The sequence below is a fragment of the Papio anubis genome, chromosome 17 (genome assembly GCF_008728515.1).
Source record: "Papio anubis isolate 15944 chromosome 17, Panubis1.0, whole genome shotgun sequence".
Classification (NCBI taxonomy): Eukaryota; Metazoa; Chordata; class Mammalia; order Primates; family Cercopithecidae; genus Papio; species Papio anubis.
Window position 1 is genome coordinate 66,716,980 of NC_044992.1, and position 18,473 is coordinate 66,735,452.

At 49.7% G+C, this 18,473-nt stretch overlaps 1 protein-coding gene across 1 annotated transcript; it reads left to right on the plus strand.

Annotated features, from left to right (window-relative positions):
• Positions 1-6,236: 6,236 nt before the first annotated feature.
• MRPL58 (mitochondrial ribosomal protein L58) lies at positions 6,237-18,358 on the plus strand. The gene is made up of 6 exons (XM_031657751.1): positions 6,237-7,094; positions 12,358-12,394; positions 16,795-16,854; positions 17,396-17,478; positions 17,571-17,740; positions 18,018-18,358. The coding sequence occupies exons 1-6, from the start codon at positions 6,909-6,911 to the stop codon at positions 18,100-18,102; spliced, it is 621 nt and encodes a 206-aa protein (XP_031513611.1). The 5' UTR covers positions 6,237-6,908; the 3' UTR covers positions 18,103-18,358.
• The last annotated feature ends 115 nt before the right edge of the window (positions 18,359-18,473 follow it).

The following is an 18,473-nucleotide window of genomic DNA, read 5'->3' on the forward strand; positions in this document are numbered from 1 at the left end:
CAGGAGGCTGAGGTGGGAGGATCACAAGCCTGGGAAGTCAAAGCTGAAGTGACCTATGATCGCACCACTGCACTCCAACCTGGGCGACAGAGCGAGACCCTGTCTCAAAAAAAAAAAAATCATATCTAGATATATAAATACAGCACATGAAGAGATACACAGTGTTACTAAAATTCCTGGGGGAGCAATTGGGAGAAAGTGTGTAAACAGGCTCTTTGAGGTGGGAATGTGGAGCAATCATGGAAAAAAAAGATTGAGAAATGCTAAGCGAGGGTGGTCGGGGCACCTCTGGAGAGGTGATGATGAAGCTGAAACCAGAAGGCTGGGGAGGAACCAATGGGAAGACCAGTGGAGGCCCAGGGAGCAGCTGGGGCAGTGGGGGGCGGGGCCAGGACAGAGGGTGGAGGCCAGGCTCCCAAAGCGCCCAAAGGTTCAGGGGAGCTCGGGCCTCCTAAGTGCAATGAGAGGCCATGGCAGTGAGTCCAGGGCCAGACTGATACCCTGAAGGACCATGAGGGGTGGAGAAGCTGACCTGCCTTTGGTGAGCCACCCATTGATGACACAGGACAGTCACAGGAATGACAAGAAGGCCATCTCCTGGTGTTTTTCAAGCTGATAAACCCCACATCTCTCTTCCATATACATGAAAAGCCTCACCACTCCCATTCTTCCTCAGACATCCATCTCCTCCCCATGTTATAGAGAGAACGGTACACAGAGGGGCTCATCTTCTGGAGGAGTCCCCGTCACCAAGATTCCGCCAGCCTCCCTCTTGTTCTGGAAGTGCCATCAATCCATTAGGTTTTTTGTTCTCCTCAATGCAAATGATAGGCCGGGCGCGGTGGCTCACGCCTGCAATCCCAGCACTTTGGGAGGCTGAGGCGGGCAGATCATGTGACATCAAGAGTTTGAGACCAGCCTGGCCAACATGGTAAAACCCTGTCTCTACTAAAAATACAAAAATTCTAGCTATTTAGGAGGCTGAGGTGGGAGGATCACTGGAACCGGGAAGTAGAGGTTGCAGTCAGCCGAGATCGCACCACTGCACTCCAGCCTGGGAGACAGAGCGAGACCCCATCTCAAAAAAAAAAAAAAAAAAGCGAAATGATAGCACTTTTTCAGACTTCCCATGCTCCACCAACCCTCAGGTTGTGTGTCCATCTGAACTGGGAGTGCTGTCCAGGCGGTGTGATGGCTCAACCTGTAATCCAGCAACTTTGGGAGGCGAGGCGGGTGGATCACAAAGGTCAGGAGATCGAGACTATCCTAGCTAACATGGGTGAAACCCTGTCTCTACTAAAATACAAAAAAAACTAGCCAGAGGCTGTGATGGCAGCCTGTAGTCTAGCTACTTGGGAGGCTGAGGCAGGAGGAGAATGGCGTGAACCCGAGTGGAGCTTGCAGTGAGCGAGGTCAGCCACTGCACTCCAGCCTGGGAGACACAGTGAGACTCCGTCTCAAAAAAAAAAAAAAAAAAAAAAAAAAGAATTGCTGTCAAGAAAAAATTAGCGAGGCTTGTGGTGGTGGGCGCCTGTAGTCCCAGCTTCTCGGGAGGCTGAGGCAGGAGAATGCGTGAACCCGGGCGGGCTTGCAGTGAACTGAGTTCGCCGCGACTGCACTCCAGCCTGGCTGACAGAGCGGAACTCCGTCAAAAAAAGAGAGAGGAAAAAAAAAAAAGAATTGCTGTCAAGCTCAGATATTGGAAGCCTAGAAACAGGACGTGGATCCTGATCAGGGGCACCTCTAGGGTATCCTCTTCACTTCACCTGCCAACCCCACTCACCCCTTCTGCACCAGCAGCCTGGATGGACCTTTCCGATGGGTGACTTCCAGAATCAGAGGAAAATGCTCCTGAATCTTTGAGGGTTTCTTCGGAGTCTCGGCTGTCACCAGGCTGGGTGCGGTGCTTCTGCGGCTCACTGCAGCTCCGCCTCAGGGCATTCTCCTGCTCGGCCTCCCGGTAACTGGGACTACAAGCGCCGCCATACGCCGGCTAATTTTGTATTTTTAGTAGAGGCGGGGGTTTTCACCATGTTGCTTCAGAATGGTCTCGATCTCTGACCGCAAATCTACGCCTCATCCTCCCCAAAGTGCTGGGATTACGAGCGAGCCACCCGGCTGACTCCAGTCTTTTGAGGGGTTTCTTGCTAGCTTCTTCACTCTCCTGTCTCCAGACAAAAAAGGCAGCTCTGTGGACCCCAATTCCACCAGCCCACATGACCTGAGTCTGTGGAACAGCTTCAGGTAACAGTGGGCCTGAGGGCCAGCTGGAGCTGGGGAGAAATGCAGGCTTCCCCCAAAATTCCTTCCCCAATGTCCTGATGGGGAACAACTTCCCTTGAACTCAGGAGGGGAGGTGAGTGTGGTGTGGGGCCGGGCGCAGTGGCTCACGCCTGTAATCCCAGCACTTTGGGAGGCCAAGGCAGGAGGATCACTTGAGCCCAGGAGTTGGAAACCAGCCTGGCCAACATGGCGAAACCCCATCTCTACTAAAAACACAAAAATTAGCCAGGCATGGTGGTGCACACCTGTAATCCCAGCTACTCTGGAGGCTGAGGTACAAGAATTGCTAGAACCCAGGAGGTGGAGATTACAGTGAGCCTAGACCACACCACTGCACTCCAGCCTGGTGATAGAACGAAATTCAGTCTCAAGAAAAAAAAAGTGCGATGTGGCGAGCCCGAGCCCAGGGCTGGGCCCCAAACTGCTGTGCTTAGTACATCAACTGAACAGCATGGGGGTTTCACAAGGGCAGCGTGCAAGTGGCTGTTGGGTTTTCCCATCCTGTTGTCACCTGTCATCACCAGGATGGGGAGCAGGTGGTGATGACCACATGGAGCAGTCACACCTGAAAGATGAAGGAAGCTGTGGCATGTATCCAGCCACCCTTCTCTCCCTTTTTTTTTTTTTTGCAGACAGGGTCTTGCTTTGTTGCCCAGGTTGGAGTGCAGTGGCACAACTGTAGCTTACTCGGCCTCGGCCTCCAACTCCTGGGCTGAAGTGATCCTCTCCCTTCAGCCTCTCCAGTAGCTGGGACTATGCTGGCTATTTTTTTTTTTTTTTTTTTTTAATTTTTTGTAGAGACCAGGTCTTGCTATTTGTCCAGGCTGGTCTTGAACTCCCGGGCTCAAATGATCCTCCCACATTGGCCTCCCAAAGTGCTGGGATTACAGGAGTAAGCCACCATGCCTGGCCTCCCTCAGCTTTCTAAACTTCCCTCTGGATGCATTTCTTTCCCTTCTTCCCTCCTGATCACCATTTTGTCCTTGCTCTGTGGGCAGATACTCCCTGCTGCCTCCCCAGGGGCTCCTCCCCGCAACTGCCCCCCTGCCCCTGCCCCATTCTTTCCTCCCCTTCTCCTCTCCCAGGGCCAAACCCCCTGCCCCACTTGGGGAGGGGAGCTAGCCAAACAGACCTGCCTCTGCCCTCCCTGGGGATCCTGAACTGAGAGCTGGGGGGTGGCCTCAGTTTTAGGGGACCAGACAGATAAGGGCTAGCAATGAAGGAAGTACCTTCCAGGGAGAGGGGGTAGCTCTGTGCTGCCCATCCCCTCAGGGAAGAAGGAAAGAGGGTTGGAATAGAGCTCGTCAGACTGGATTTCCCACTCCAGGGCTACAGAGGAAAAATGACAACAGTAATCAGGTGTCTCAAAGAAAAGGTTCCCTTAGGAATCTGCATGCACGTTGCATCTCTTAGTAGCAGCTAATTTTGTTGCCTGCTGACTTCATGCCAAGCACTGTGTTAAGTGTTTTATATGTGTTTACTATCCTTAGGAAGTTTATGAGATGACTATAAAATCTCCATTTTACTGATGAGGATACAAAAACTTAGAGGTCAGGTTAGTAATTCAAGGTTACATAGAAATATTCAAAGTTGGCTGGGCATAGTGGCTCATGATGATTATCCCACCACTTTGGGAGGCCAAGGTAAGTGGATTGCTTGAGCCCAGGAGTTCAAGACCAGCCTGGGCTGGTAGGGACAAGAAACCTTGTCTCTACAAAAAATACACAAATTAGCCAGCACATGCCAGTAATCCCAGCTACTTGGGAGGCTGAGGTGGGAGGATAGCTTGAGCTAGGGAGGCCAAGGTTGCAGTGAGCCATGATCATACCAGCACTCCAGCCTGAACGACAGAGTGAGACCTTGTCTCAAAAAATAATAATAATACAATTTTAAAATAAACTCATAGTCACAGGTATCAGCAGTTAGGACATGGACACATTGTCTATTTTTTTAATAAAAAAAAAAATATTCAAACTTAGTCCTGACCAATCCACCATGCCTCATTGCACATTTCCTATCTACACATAATGATGAGTTTTGTTTTGGCTTTTGTTTTTTGGGGATTTTTTTTTTTTTTTTTTTGACACAGAGTCCTGCTCTGTCGCCCAGGCTGGAGTGCAGTGGTGCGATCTCAGCTCTACAACCTCCGCCTCCCGGGTTCAAGCGATTCTCCAGCCTCAGTCTCCCAAGTAGCTGGGATTACAGGTGTGTGCCACCACGCCCAGCTAATTTTTGCATTTTTTTAGTAGAGACAAGGTTTTGCCATGTTACCCAGGCTGGTCTTGAACCCCTGACCTCAGGTGATCCACCCACTCTGGCCTCCCAGAGTGCTGAGATTACAGGTGAGAGCCACCGCACCTGGTCAATGATGAGTTTTAAGAGGCCATCTGGCCGGGCATGGTGGCTCACGCCTGTAATCCCAGCACTTTGGGAGGCCAAGTCAGGCGGATCACGAGGTCAGGAATTTGAGACCAGCCTGGCCAGTGTCTACTAAAAATTCAATTAGTCGGGCATAGTGGTGCGCGCCTGTAGTCCCAGCTACTCGGGAGGCTGAAGCAGGAGAATTGCTTGAACCCAGGAGGTAGAGGTTGCAGTGAGCTGAGATAGGCACCACGGCACTCCAGCCTCAGCAACAGAGCGAGACTCAATCTCAAAAAAAAGCAAAAAAAAAAACAAAAAGAGGCCATCTGACCCAGGGCAGTACAGAGAAGAAGAAAGGGGAATTCTGTGGACCCCCTACATAGGAATAGTACCGCCCTATAGAAGGGCTGGTGTCTGCAAGTTCCTCAGCTGCCAGGAATGACCTCTTTCCTCTTCCCCCATGAATGTCCCCTCCCTGAAGCACCATCTCAGCCTATAGAGAACCAAGGAGGAGAAAGGGAAGACTGGCCTCAGCCTTTAGGGCCCATCTTTTTGGGAGAACAGGTGGCCCCTTTCTGGCCTTTTTCTCTTAGGGCCCCCATTCTGGATAGTTCACAGCAGCAGCAGGTAAGAGGAGCTCACCAGCTGCTCCTCTCTCCACCCCAGGGCAGCTTGTCTCATTCTCTCCTCTACCCACCTCCTCTCCCAGAATCCAGGCCACCAGATGGCCCGAGCAGGCTGTGTTTATTTGGGGCCATGGAAACCTGCAGCTTCCTTTTCCTGTTGCCTTGGGTCAGGTGCAGAGCTGGAGCCCAGCCTCAGAGCAATGATGTCATGGAAAGGTTCTGACTTTATTACTTATAACCCCTTAGCCCCGGAACTGAGTGAATGCCTGGTTTTGCTCCCCTGAGCAGCTTATTCCAGTTGCCATGGAGATGCCTCTATTCCCTTTGAGGTCTTGGGACTAAGTCAGACAGGGCAGGACCCAGGAGACTCCTCCCAACTTAGAGCCTGAGATATGTCAATTGTCACCCCTTCCTATCTGAGCTTATAAAGTCAGTGCTTGGAAAGTGGTTTATTCCTTCTTAAAGATTTGCTGTAGCAATGATGCTGAGATGGTAAAAGCTTGGTTTGATAACAATCTCCTGTTTAAATCAGCCAGCATCCCCGGGGGCACATTTTTCTAGAGAATTATGCTTGTTTCTAAAAATAGAACTCTACATTAAGAAACAATCGCTAGCAGTATTAATTATGAACATTTATTTAGCCCTGTTTCCATTTACCACATTGCCTCTCAACAAAATAACTTAACTAAGGTTTAGCTGTTTTCAAACACTGCTTGCTCGACTTTGAACCTTTTTCAGAATTGGAACTTGTGTGTAGTTCAGCCCTTAACGGCGCTATGAAAGGGTTCCAGTTAGCCGGCAGTTCTCTGAATTCTCTCCCTACTTCCCCAGGGGCCCCCTCTCTCCTGGCTGGAAGAAAGCACCATCTTGCTCCATAAAGCTGAAGGGCGGGGGATGACGTTCCACGTTTTGCGAACCTTTCTTTGGTGACCTGCCTCCTCCTCCCATCTGGTATTTGTCCTGCAGAGCTGCTGGGTACAAGCCATTACACACACGTGCTCAGCGGGGAATTTGCACATAGGCTGCCTTGTAAAAAGAGGCTGGCGTTCCTAAAACTCAGGTCTACCAGAACCCAGCTTTCAAAAATACATTCCTACATAATTCATTTTATCAGTACTCATGAGGTGTCCACGACGTGCCATGTTCTGGGTGCTGGGGATACAGCAGTGAGCCGGTGCCCTCCTGGAGCTCACATTCCAGCTAGGAGACAGCAATTAGACAATTAAGACAGTGATTTTTGTAAAGGAAGAGAAAAAAGATAAATCAGAGCAGAGTAAAGGGACTGGGAAGCGCGGGGCGGGAGACGCCCCAGGCTTGCCGGGCAGGCCTCGCTGATGTTTGAATTGGGCAGTGGGCGGTCCAGGCGGAGGGCACGGACTCTGAAACGGAGAGAAGTGGTGTTTCTGGGGCACACAAGATCGGGGCACTCTTCCTGTAGTAGCTCGCTGTCTGGCCACCGTCCTCCCCCGCCAACCAGGCCTCCCGGAGGCTGCCGGCCCGGGAGCATCGCCGGAACCCCAGCTTGCCGCCTCCCCTCGGCGGGCCCTAGAAACTGCGCGGAACCAAAGCTTGAGGGCCACTCGAGTTTGCGGACCGCTGGGAGAAAGCGCCCGCCGGAAGCAGTCGCAAGACCCAAGCATGGCGGCCACCGGGTGCCTGCGCTGGAGCCTGAACCGAGCCGGAGTCTGGCTGCTCCCACCGCCCGCACGGTGTCCACGCCGGGCGCTGCACAAGCAGAAAGATGGCACTGAGTTCAAGAGCATCTACAGCCTGGACAAGCTCTACCCCGAATCTCAGGGCTCGGACACCGCCTGGAGGGTCCCGGTGAGCCGGGAAGGACTGGACGGAAGGGGCGTTTTGTTAGGCTGTTGGGTGGTGTTAGGAACCCCGGGCCCCATTGGCCGGATGTGGAGCTACGTCGGGGGGCTACGTGACGGTCCCCGCGGGAGGGGGCTGGCTGTCCGCGCTAACCTGGCGGGGAGTGGGGTGCTTGCTGTAGCGCGAGATGTGCCGGAGCGGAGAAGGCCGGCTGGGTATACTTCTTTCGGGGCCGCCACCTTTTCCACCTTCGTTTCCTTGGCCCTCAAGACCAAATTCCAGTCCGAAGGGGAAATATGGGCATTCTGGCCCCCCCAAGACGGACAATAAAGGCAAGAGGCTGCCAGGTTGTTTGCTACCCTTTGGGACGTTACACTGTCCATTGCCTCCAGTAACCCCAGGACACGCGAATAAAACGGCTTCTCGATCGTTCCTTCAGGAGCATTTATTTAGCCCGCTGTGTGCAGGCACTGAATCAAGCCCCGGAGCAAGACAGATAAGACCCACCCAAACCTGTTGAGCTTCCACTTACAGGACTGGAAAAGAATATCCATTCATTTGTTCATTAATTCACTCGCTCACTCAACAAAAGCTGTGCTAAGCTAGGGGATGGAGTAGCAAACAAAATTGAAATTCTTTTTTTTTTTTTTTGAGACGGAGTCTCGCTCTGGCACCCAGGCTGGAGTGCAGTGGCCGGATCTCAGCTCACTGCAAGCTCCGCCTCCCGGGTTCACGCCATTCTCCTGCCTCAGCCTCCTGAGTAGCTGGGACTACAGGCGCCCACTACCGCGCCCGGCTAATTTTTTGTATTTTTAGTAGAGACGGGGTTTCACCGTGGTCTCGATCTCCTGACCTTGTGATCCGCCCGCCTCGGCCTCCCAAAGTGCTAGGATTACAGGCGTGAGCCACCGCGCCCGGCGTTTTTTGTATTTTTTAGTAGAGACGGTGTTTCACCGTGTTAGCCAGGATGGTGTCGATCTCCTGACCTCGTGATCCGCCCCTCTCGGCCTCCCAAAGTGCTGGGATTACAGGCTTGAGCCACCCCGCCCGGCCCAAAATTGAAATTCCAAAGCTTGTGGAGCTTATGTTCTAGTGGAGGGAGAAAGGCAATAAGTAAATGGACTAATATGTGAGGTAGTACTTTGGAGAAAATAAAGCCAAGAAGGCAGAAGTAAAGGCCGGGCGCGGTGGCTCAAGCCTGTAATCCCATCACTTTGGGAGGCCGAGACGGGCGGATCACGAGGTCAGGAGATCGAGACCATCCTGGCTAACACGGTGAAACCCCGTCTCTACTAAAAAATACAAAAAACTAGCCGGGCGAGGGGGCGGGCGCCTGTAGTCCCAGCTACTCGGGAGGCTGAGGCAGGAGAATGGTGTAAACCCAGGAGGCAGAGCTTGCAGTGAGCTGAGATCGCGCCACTGCACTCCAGCCTGGGCGACAGAACGAGACTCGGTCTCAAAAAAATAAAAAAAGCCAGAAGTAGTGCCAGAGGTAGGGAGTAGGATTGCAACTTTAAGTAAGATTGTCTAAGAAGGCCCTCAATGAAGTGACATTTGAATAACAACCTGGAAGAAGCCAGACAGCAAGTCATGAGAATAGGGGGGAGATGAGCATCGCAGGCAGAGGGAAGGGAAAGTGTAATAACCTGAAGGCAGTAGCAGTCCCTAGGTGTGGCTCAGCAGGCGAGTCAGGAGGAAAAGCCAAAGAGAGGGATGGCTGGGAAAAAGCCTGTTTCTAGGACTTACTGGCCTCCACCCTTTCCTCTGAATGCAAGGCAGACCTATTGGAGAGCTTGAAGCAGGAGAATGGAATTATTTTAGTTTTACAAGGATCACTCAGAGAGCCTTATAGAGAACAGATGAAGGATGCCAAGATAAGGGAGACAAGGAGATTGCAGTATAGGGCAAGAGATGATAAGCAGGGTGGAAGCAGCAGGAGTCATGAGAATTGGTCAGATTCTAGACATATTTTGGAAAGAAAGCCTGCAAGATTTGCTAACTGATTGGATATGAGAAGTGAGAATAAAAGAGGAATTGAAGTCTGGGGCCTTTTTTTTTTTTTAAGACGGAGTCTTGCTCTGTTGCCCAGGCTGGAGTACAGTGGCACGATCTCTGCTCACTGCAACCTCTGCCTCCCGGGTTCACACCATTCTCCTGCCTCAGCCTCCTGAATAGCTGGGACTACAGGTGCCCACCACCACACCTGGCTAATTTATTTATTTATTTATTTGGTAGAGACGGGATTTCACCGTATTAGCCAGGATGGTCTCCATCTCCTGACCTCGTGATCTGCCTGCCTCAGCCTCCTAAAGTGCTAGGATTACAGGCGTGAGCCACCATGCCTGGCCCTTTTTTTTTTTTTTTTTTTGAGACAGGGTCTCACTCAGTCATCCAGGCTGGAGTGCAGTGGCATGATCTCAGCTCACTGCAACCTCTGCCTCCTGGGTTCAAGTGATTCTTGTGCCTCAGCCTCCTGAGTAGCTGGGATTACAGGCATGCACCACCATGCCCGGCTCATATTTTTGCATTTTTAGTAGAGACAGGGTTTTCACCATGTTGGCCAGGCTGGTCTCAAACTCCTGACCTCAAATGATCTGCTCGCCTCAGCCTCCCAAAGTGCTGGGATTACAGGCATGAGCCACCATGCCCAGCCAGGTCTGGGGCCTTGAGCAATGAAAGGATTGAGTTGCTATTAACTGAGATGAGAGATGTTTATTGTATACCTACTGTGTCAGTCACTACTTCAGTCTAGCATATACAGCCATGATAAACAAAATAGGATCTCTCTCCTTTGTGGAGCTTAATTCTAGTGGAAGGAGCAGGCAGTAAACAAATAGGGAAACCATTAGGTAGTGAGAGGTAGTGTGATGAATAGACCAGGGTGCTGCAACAGAGTGCTGAGGCTACCTCAGCTTGTTAGTAAGGGAAGTCCTCTGAGGAGACTTAAGGTTTGAGTCCATTAGACATCTGAGAAGAGACGCTGAGTAGTCGTTGGGTATATGGGTATGGAGTTGAGGAGAAAGGTTTGAGTTTGAGCCAGAAAGTTGGGTGTCAAAACCAGGCTATTTTCTGGCCAGGCACAGTGGCTCATGCCTGTAATCCCAGCACTTTGAGAGGCCAAGGTGGGTAGATCACTTGAGGTCAGGAGTTCGAGACCAGCCTGGACAACATGGTGAAACCCAGTCTCTACTAAAAATACAAAAATTAGTCAGGCGTGGTACACACACCTATAGTTCCAGCTACTCAGGAGGCTGAGGCAGGACAAGTCACTTGAACCCAGGAGGCAGAGGTTGCAGTGAGCTGAGATTGCACCAGTGCACTCCAACCTGGGCGACAGAGTGAGACTCCGTCTCAAAACAAAAACAAAAAACAGGCTATTCTCATCAGCATAGATGAAGTATTCTAGGGAAAGAAAGAGAGAGAGAAGTATTTCAAGGGCATGTCAGTGTTTAAAAGTTGCAAAGAGCTATCTAAGGAGAGTGAGAAAGAGTCCTAGGAAGGTAAAAGGAAAATCTCAGAAGGAACAGATAGAACATGCTTCAGGAAGGAGGGTGTGGCCCATGATCTTCAGTGCTGCAGACAGGTGGAGTAGGATGAGGGTTTCACCCCAAATAATTCTTTTTCTTTTTTTTTCCAAGATGATGGAGTCTCGCTCTGTCACCCAAGCTGGAGTGCAGTGTCCCAGGCAAGAGTGCAGTGTCATGATCTCAGCTCACTGCAACCTCCATCTCCTGGATTCAAGCAACCCTCCCGCCTCAGCCTCTTCGAGTAGCTAGGATTACAGGTGTGTGCCACCATGCCTAGCTAATTTTTTTGTATTTTTAGTAGAGGGGAGGTTTCACCATGTTGGCCAGGCTGGTCTCCAACTCCTGATCTCAAGCGATCCACCCGTCTCGGCCTCCCAAAGTGCTGGGATTATAGGCGTGAGCCACCGCACCTGGCCAACTCCCAAATAATTCTAAGATAAAAGAAATGAAGGCAGGCTGGGCATGGTGGCTCACACCTATAATCCTACCACTTTGGGGGACAGATCACGCCTGTAATCCTAGCCAAGGCGGGCATATCACTTGAGGTCAGGAGCTCGAAACCAGCCTGACTAACATGGTAAAACCCCATCTCTACTAAAAATACAAAAAAAAAATAAGTAAATAACTGGGCATGGTGGCATGTGCCTGTAATCTCGGCTACTCAGGAGGCTGAGGCAGGAGAATCACTTGAACCCAAGAGGCGGAGGTTGCAGTGAGCTGAGATCACACCATTGCACTCCAGCCTGGACTACAGAGCGAGACTCCGTCTCAAAAAAAAAGAAATGAAGGCAGTTAGGGAGAGTGTATCTGAGGATACTGATGCTTTGAGCCTGGAGGGCCAGAAAAGCCTTGGAGTGGGTGGCGTTTGCACTGGGCCTTGTGGATACAAAGATTTAAGGCTGAAGGGCATTGCTGCTTGAGGAACGGTAAGGGAGAGAGAGACATGGAGGTGAGAAGTCCTAGAGTGAGTAGTTAGTTTGACAGAAGCCCTCAGGGTGCATTTACAGTCACTGTCCAAGATGGACTGCATCGTGTGGGAGTCTCCTGTGGCCCGGAAAGAACAGGGTGGCCTGCCAGGCTTTTTTTTTTTTTTGAGACGGAGTCTCGCTTTGTCACCCAGGCTGGAGTGCAGTGGCCGGATCTCAGCTCACTGCAAGCTCCGCCTCCCGGGTTTATGCCATTCTCCTGCCTCAGCCTCCCGAGTAGCTGGGACCACAAGCGCCCGCCACCTCGCCTGGCTAGTTTTTTTGTATTTTTTAGTAGAGATGGGGTTTCACTGTGTTAGCCAGGATGGCCTTGATCTCCTGACCTCGTGATCCGCCTGTCTCAGCCTCCCAAAGTGCTGGGATTACAGGCTTGAGCCACCGCGCCCGGCCGGCCTGCCAGGCTTGTTGCTCCAGGTTGACAGAGGGTGTTGCTTTTGGAGGCTCCCTGATGCATGTGCCCTGTGGTTCCTCCTCCTGCTGGAGCCAGGCCTCTGATGGTGCCTGACACTAGCTAAGGCTAGGGCAGGGAAGGCTGGAGACATCAGATCCATTCTCCTAGAGGAGCGTTTCTGAGGTGGTACCTCTGGAGTCTAAGGATGCTTTTTCTGTCATTGTGATATGATTTTGCAGCGGACCCGAAAATACTAATGTATAATGTTTGTGTTGTGACTTTACATCATTTCTTTGTTGCCTTGAACCAGTTAGGAGTCACCCAGCAGGTAATACTTATTTGACAGTGTGTACGTTACATTACAGGATGGTGCAAAGCAAGCCGACAGTGACATCCCTCTAAGTAAGTAATTTTGTTTTCTTAAAAATCAGTTGGCTGTATGGTGGCATGTGCCTGTAATCCCAGTTACTCGGGAGACTGAGGCAGGAGAATCGCTTGAACCCAGGAGGTGGAGGTTGCAGTGAGCCGAGATTGTGCCATCGCATTCCAGCCTGGGCAATGAGAGCAAAACTCTGTCTGGAAAAAATAAAAAATTTAAAAAAAATCAGTTGGCCAGGCATGGTGGCTCATGCGTGTAATTGCAACAATTTGGGAGGCCAAGGTGGGTAGATCACTTGAGGCCAGGAATTTGAGGCCAGCATGGCCAACATGGTGAAACCCCATCTCTACTAAAAATATAAAAATTTGGCCAGGCACAGTGGCTCACGCCTGTAATTCCAACACTTTGGGAGGCCAAGGCCGGTGGATCATCTGAGGTCAGGAGTTCAAGACCAGCCTGGCCAACATGGCGAAGCCCCATCTCTACTAAAAATACAAAATTAGCCAGATGTGGTGGTGCATGCCTATAATCCCAGCTATGTGGGAGGCTGAGGCAGGAGAATTGCTTAAACCCAGGAGGCAGAGGTTGCAGTGAGCCAAGATCCTGCCATTGCCTGGGCAACAGAGCGGGACCCAGTCTCAAAAATAAATAAAATAAAAATACAAAAATTAGCTGGGTGTGGTGGTGGGCGCCTGTGATCCCAGCTACTCGGGAGGCTGAGGCACGAGAATCACTTGAGCCTGGGAGGCAGAGGTTTCAGTGAGCTGAGATTGCACGACTGCACTCCAGCCTGGGTGACACAGCGAGACTCTGTCTCAGAGGAAAAAAATAAAAGAAAAAATCAGTCATTTCTCTCATCCCTCACACATTCCTTCCAGATCTCTCCAGCCCAATTAAAGAGACCGTCTCTGGGTGTGCAGAAGTAGAATCTTTGTAGCATTATTTAGAATAGCAAATAAATGATGGCGTGGCCACTCACATCATATTGTGCCGTGTGCCACCTGAGTGGAGAGCTCTTGACATTCTCATGACGGGGAGCACTCTTTACAATAGATGAATCGAAAGAGGAAGACACAGGAGAGTTTATAAGCTACCATTTGTGTTTTACGTATCTATATCTCTGAAATATCTTTTTTTCGGAGTCTCGCTCTGTCGCCCAGGTTAGAGTGCAGTGGCACAATCTGCTCACTGCAAGCTCCGCCTCCCAGGTTCACACCATTCTCTTGCCTCAGCTTCCTGAGTAGCTGGGACTACAGGTGCCCGCCACCATGCCCGGCTAATTTTTTGTATTTTTTAGTAGAGACGGGGTTTCACTGTGTTAGCCAGGATGGTCTCGATCTCCTGACCTCGTGATCTGCCCGCCTCAGCCTCCCAAAGTGCTGGGATTACAGGCATGAGCCACTGCGCCCGGCCTGAAATATCTATTTCTGAATATCTGTATCAATATATCTGTGTCTATTTTTATATCCATATCTGTGTAGAAAGATATCTAGATCTGAAAGGAATGCAGTGACTGCCTGGAGGAATAGAGAGATAAGACAAACTTGGTGGCTAGGAGACAAGAATGAGAGACATTTTCATGTAAATAAACCATTTGCATAACTGTAAAATTTTGTACCTGTCAAGCATAAGCAAGGCCTAATAGTTACAGCCTGTAAAGAAACAATGAGCCTTTTTGAGATTCAGACAGTGTGTGACTTCCATAGACAGTGCAAGGAAGAGCAACCAAAGGTACTGGTTTCCTGTGGCCCTTGCTCAAGATGACTCTGAAACAGAGGCCAGATGACCACAACCCAAGGGACAGGATACCCTGTGGCTGAGGAGCCACATGCTGCAGCAAAGCAGTTTTATAGCTTGAAGCTGTGCCTGCCTGTAGTCTCAGCTCCTTGGGAGGCTGAGGCCGAGGGATCCCTTGAGCCCGGGATGTTCGCTTGAGCCTGGGATGTTGAGGCTGCTGTGCCACTGGACTCCAGCCTGGGTGCCAGAGTGAGACCCTGTCTCAAAAAATAAAAACGAAGCTGTGCTGTAAGGGCAGCATGTGTGTAGGGGAGGAGGCAGAAAGCCTCCCATCTCATCAGAACTGGAGGTGAAGAGAAGTGTCTCGTGACAGCCTCCTAGGGGGAGACAGGCAGGCAAGTGGGCAGTGGCCTGGTAGTAGCTCCTCACCAGCCTCCCACACTCTCATGAATCCCAAAGCATTCCATTCCTATAAAGACTTCAGTCAGCTGCAGCTCAAGCTTTGCCCATGTGCAAGGTTGCCAGCGATCACCATGGCAGAACTGTTCCCCTGCAGTGGCACGTGCACTTGTTACCTAGTCAGAAAGTGGATTTAATTTGATTTTTCCAAAGGAGGAAATCCTCTTAAAAGCAGTCCCAAGATGAGTCACTACTGCTCACTGAGGCCAGCTCTCTGCCACCATGGTGCCACAGTTCCTTGCCACCCAAACTTCTTGCAGTTACTCAGATTTTCCCAATATAATGCCTTCCCTCCATTCCTCAGATATGACAAGACTGCTTCTCATTAATTATAAAAAGGGAAGGATGAAACCTAATTTTACAGATTAAAAACAAACAAAAATTAGACCAAGAAAAACAATGAGACTTTGCGAAGATCATGGTCACTTCGTGATGGAGCCAGTGTTTGAAGCTAGAGCTCCCAGCTCCTCATACATCCAACAGATGTTTTAACACTAACCGTGAGCTAGGCCCAGGGAACAGCCATGAACACACCATGAATAAGACACAGTCCTGCCCTCTTAGAGCTTATATAGTCTGTTGAGATTCCACATCCACCACATCTTGGATGAAACTAACTCCGTCCCTTAGTTTGAACTTTTGAAATAATCCTTGCTTTAAAACAAACAGAAAACAAGCAGCAAAAAGTGAGGGCAGCAGATCAGGTGGAATGTACAGGGCTAGAAGCAGACAGCCAAGTCCTGATTCTACTTTTGCTATCTGTGTGACTTTGAGAAAATTACTTACTCTAATTTCAGTTTTGACATCTGAATAATCTCCAGCTTCACTGACCCAGATGTTACATTTATATATATAGTTGGCCCTCTGTATCTGAGTTCCACATCCACGGAGTCAACCAACTGTGGATCAAAAATCTTTGAAAAAGAGGCTGGGCACGGTGGCTCACACCTGTAACCCCAACACTTTGGGAGGATCACTTTAGCCCAGAAGTTTGAGACCAGCCGGGGCAACATAACAAGACCGCATAACTACAAAAAATTTAAAAAAAAATCAGCAGGGTATGGTGGTACATGCCTGTAGTCCTAGCTACTTGGAAGGCTGACGCAGGAGGATCACTTGAGCTCAGGAGTTTGAGGCTGCAGTGAGCTATGGTCGCTGCAGTGAGCTTTGATTGCGTCACTGCACTGTATCCTGGGTGACAGAGTGAGACTGTTAAAAAAAAAAAAAATTGAAAAAGAACAAAAAGGATGGTTGCAGCTTGTGCAGAATTTTTTTCTTCTTATGATTCCCTAAACAATACAGTATAGTCTGGGCGCAGTGGCTCAACGCCTGTAATCCCAGCACTTTGGGAGGCTGAGGCCTGATCATGAGGTCAGGAGATCAAGACCATCCTGGCTAACGTGGTGAAACCCCACCTCTGCTAAAAATACAAAAAATTAGCTGGGTGTGGTGGCGGGCACCTGTAGTCTCAGCTACTTGGGAGGCTGAGGCAGGAGAATGGCGTGAACCTGGGAGGCGGAGCTTGCAGTGAGCAGAGACTGTGCACCACTGCACTCCAGCCTGGGTGACAGAGTGAGACTCTGTCTCAAAAAAAAAAAAAAAAAAAAAAAACCACACCAAAAAAATACAGTATAACAAGTATTTACATAGTGTTTATAGCATTTATATTGTATTAGGTGTTATAAGCGATCTAGAGATGGTTGTAAGTATGCAGGAGGATATGTGCAGCTTATTTGCAAATATACCATTTTATATCAGGGACTGTGCATTCACAGATTTTGGTATCCACAAGAGTCATAGAGCCAATACCTGATAGCTACTGAGGGATGACTGTATATAAAAGTCATTGATTGGGAGGCCGAGGCGGGTGGATCACAAGGTCAAGAGTTTGAGACCAGCCTGATCAATATGGTGAAACCCCGTCTCTACTAAAAATATAAAAATTATCCGGGCGTGGTGGCACGCGCCTGTAATCCCAGCTACTCAAGAGGCTAAGACGGGAGAATTGCTTGAATCCGGGAGGTGGAGGTTGCAGTGAGCCGAGATTGCGCCACAGCCCTCCAGCCTGGGCAACAGAGCGGGACTCTGTCTCAAACAAACAAACAAAAAAAAGTCATTGAAAGAGAAAGATATATAATAGGGATAGCTGTGTTGATAGTTAATTAGCAGTTTGCACATTTGCCATGAGGTAATCAGTTTTGTGTGTGTACATTCTTCTGTTTTACAGATCGCTTGACAATATCTTATTGTCGGAGTAGTGGTCCTGGGGGGCAGAATGTGAACAAAGGTACGGGGTGCCTTGTTGCTTTCTTTTGCTTTAAAATGTAGCTGGGAGGTGGGCTTGAGGAACTCTGTGTTTATGTTCATATGGAATAAAGGGATTTTTCAGCAGAAGCTTTAATACTGCCGGCTTATAATAATCCTCTCTATTCTTTTGAATGTGGTCTGATTCTCAGACATTCAGCTGTGGGTTGCTAGGACTAGGATCGGCTTGTGAGTCTAAACAAAGAGAAATCGCAGTGTGAGGTGGCAGCTAGCTCCAAGAACAGGTTTCCTTCATTCTGGTGCAACCCGTTCCCTCCATTTTTTTTTCAACCCAGTAAAACTGTAAGAGAAGCACTGGGTGCTTAGTTACCGGAAGTCTATTTTTGCCCAAGAGTGCCTCACTGTCTTTGCAGACTTGTTCATAGCCAACTTGGACATAGGCTAGAATGTACATGGTTAGGTCTCTGGCCTCCCTTTGTTTCAGGATGGTCACTGGTCACCCAGGGGTTGATCCTTCCTGGAAGTCTCAGGCACCCATGCTCCCTTCTCCCTTTCATCCACAGTGAATTCCAAGGCGGAAGTCAGGTTCCATTTGGCAACTGCCGACTGGATCGCAGAGCCTGTGCGGCAGAAGATAGCCATCATGGTAACCACCATTCCTTTCTTTCCCTAGAAATCCCTCAGTGGCTTTTAAACCTTTACTCTGTAGGACTCCAGTTTTTCCTTTGTCTTCTGCAGCATAAAAACAAGATCAACAGGTTAGGAGAGTTGATCCTCACCTCTGAGAGCAGCCGCTATCAGTTCCGGAATCTGGCAGACTGCCTGCAGAAAATTCGAGACATGATCGCTGAGGCCAGCGAGACACCCAAGGAGCCAACAAAAGAAGATGTTAAACTTCAGAGAATCAGGTACCAGGAAATGCCCTAAGTTGCTATAAACTGATTTGTGTGGACAAGAGTCTACACAGGTGAGGAAGGGGCAGGGGAGAGTCCAAGGCCGGCCATGGGAGAAGCTCTAGGAAGAGGAGGATGCTGACCTGGGACGGAGGCCTGCGGGCTGGTGCCTGCTGGTATAACTGCTCGGCTCCCTGGCTTCCCGGCTTCCCGTTGAGCTTCCAACTCCTCTTGCCACTTTGAAAAGCACTGATTGAGCATCTGGGACTAATTGCAGTCTTTTTGTTTTCAGGATAGAAAACATGAATCGGGAAAGGCTGAGACAAAAGAGAATTCATTCTGCTGTAAAGACAAGCAGGAGAGTTGACATGGACTGAAATCACCCTCTGCAGCTGGGAGGGCTCGTCTGGGTGTCAGGGCAGCTGCAGCTGAGAGGCCTTTCACACCATAAGGAGATTTCCTTTTTTCTTTTTGGCTGTTAATGCTTGTCTATAACATTGGAGCCATCACAAGAACGTTCATTTGGAATGAAGGTTACAGGCACTGGTTGCAAAAGTCTTTATAGGCAGTCACCATATTGTCAAACCTTAATAATGCATCTAATGTGTTAGCCACAATAAAATTCAAAACTCATTAGGTTTCCCTTCTCATTCAGAATGCTTCAGAAAACAATTCCTACCTTTTCTCTCAGTTAAATCAGCTGCACAGTTATTGACACAGCACTGGGGAACAGGAAAGGGTTCTGGTG

What these genes read in the sequence shown, in the direction of transcription:
- MRPL58 (XM_031657751.1), top strand. Translation starts at nt 6,909, where the DNA reads ATGGCGGCCACCGGGTGCCTGCGCTGGAGCCTGAACCGAGCCGGAGTC. An exon ending in ACACCGCCTGGAGGGTCCCG is followed by an intron (nt 7,095 to 12,357) that starts GTGAGCCGGGAA and finishes GTTACATTACAG; the next exon opens with GATGGTGCAAAGCAAGCCGA. An exon ending in CGACAGTGACATCCCTCTAA is followed by an intron (nt 12,395 to 16,794) that starts GTAAGTAATTTT and finishes TCTGTTTTACAG; the next exon opens with ATCGCTTGACAATATCTTAT.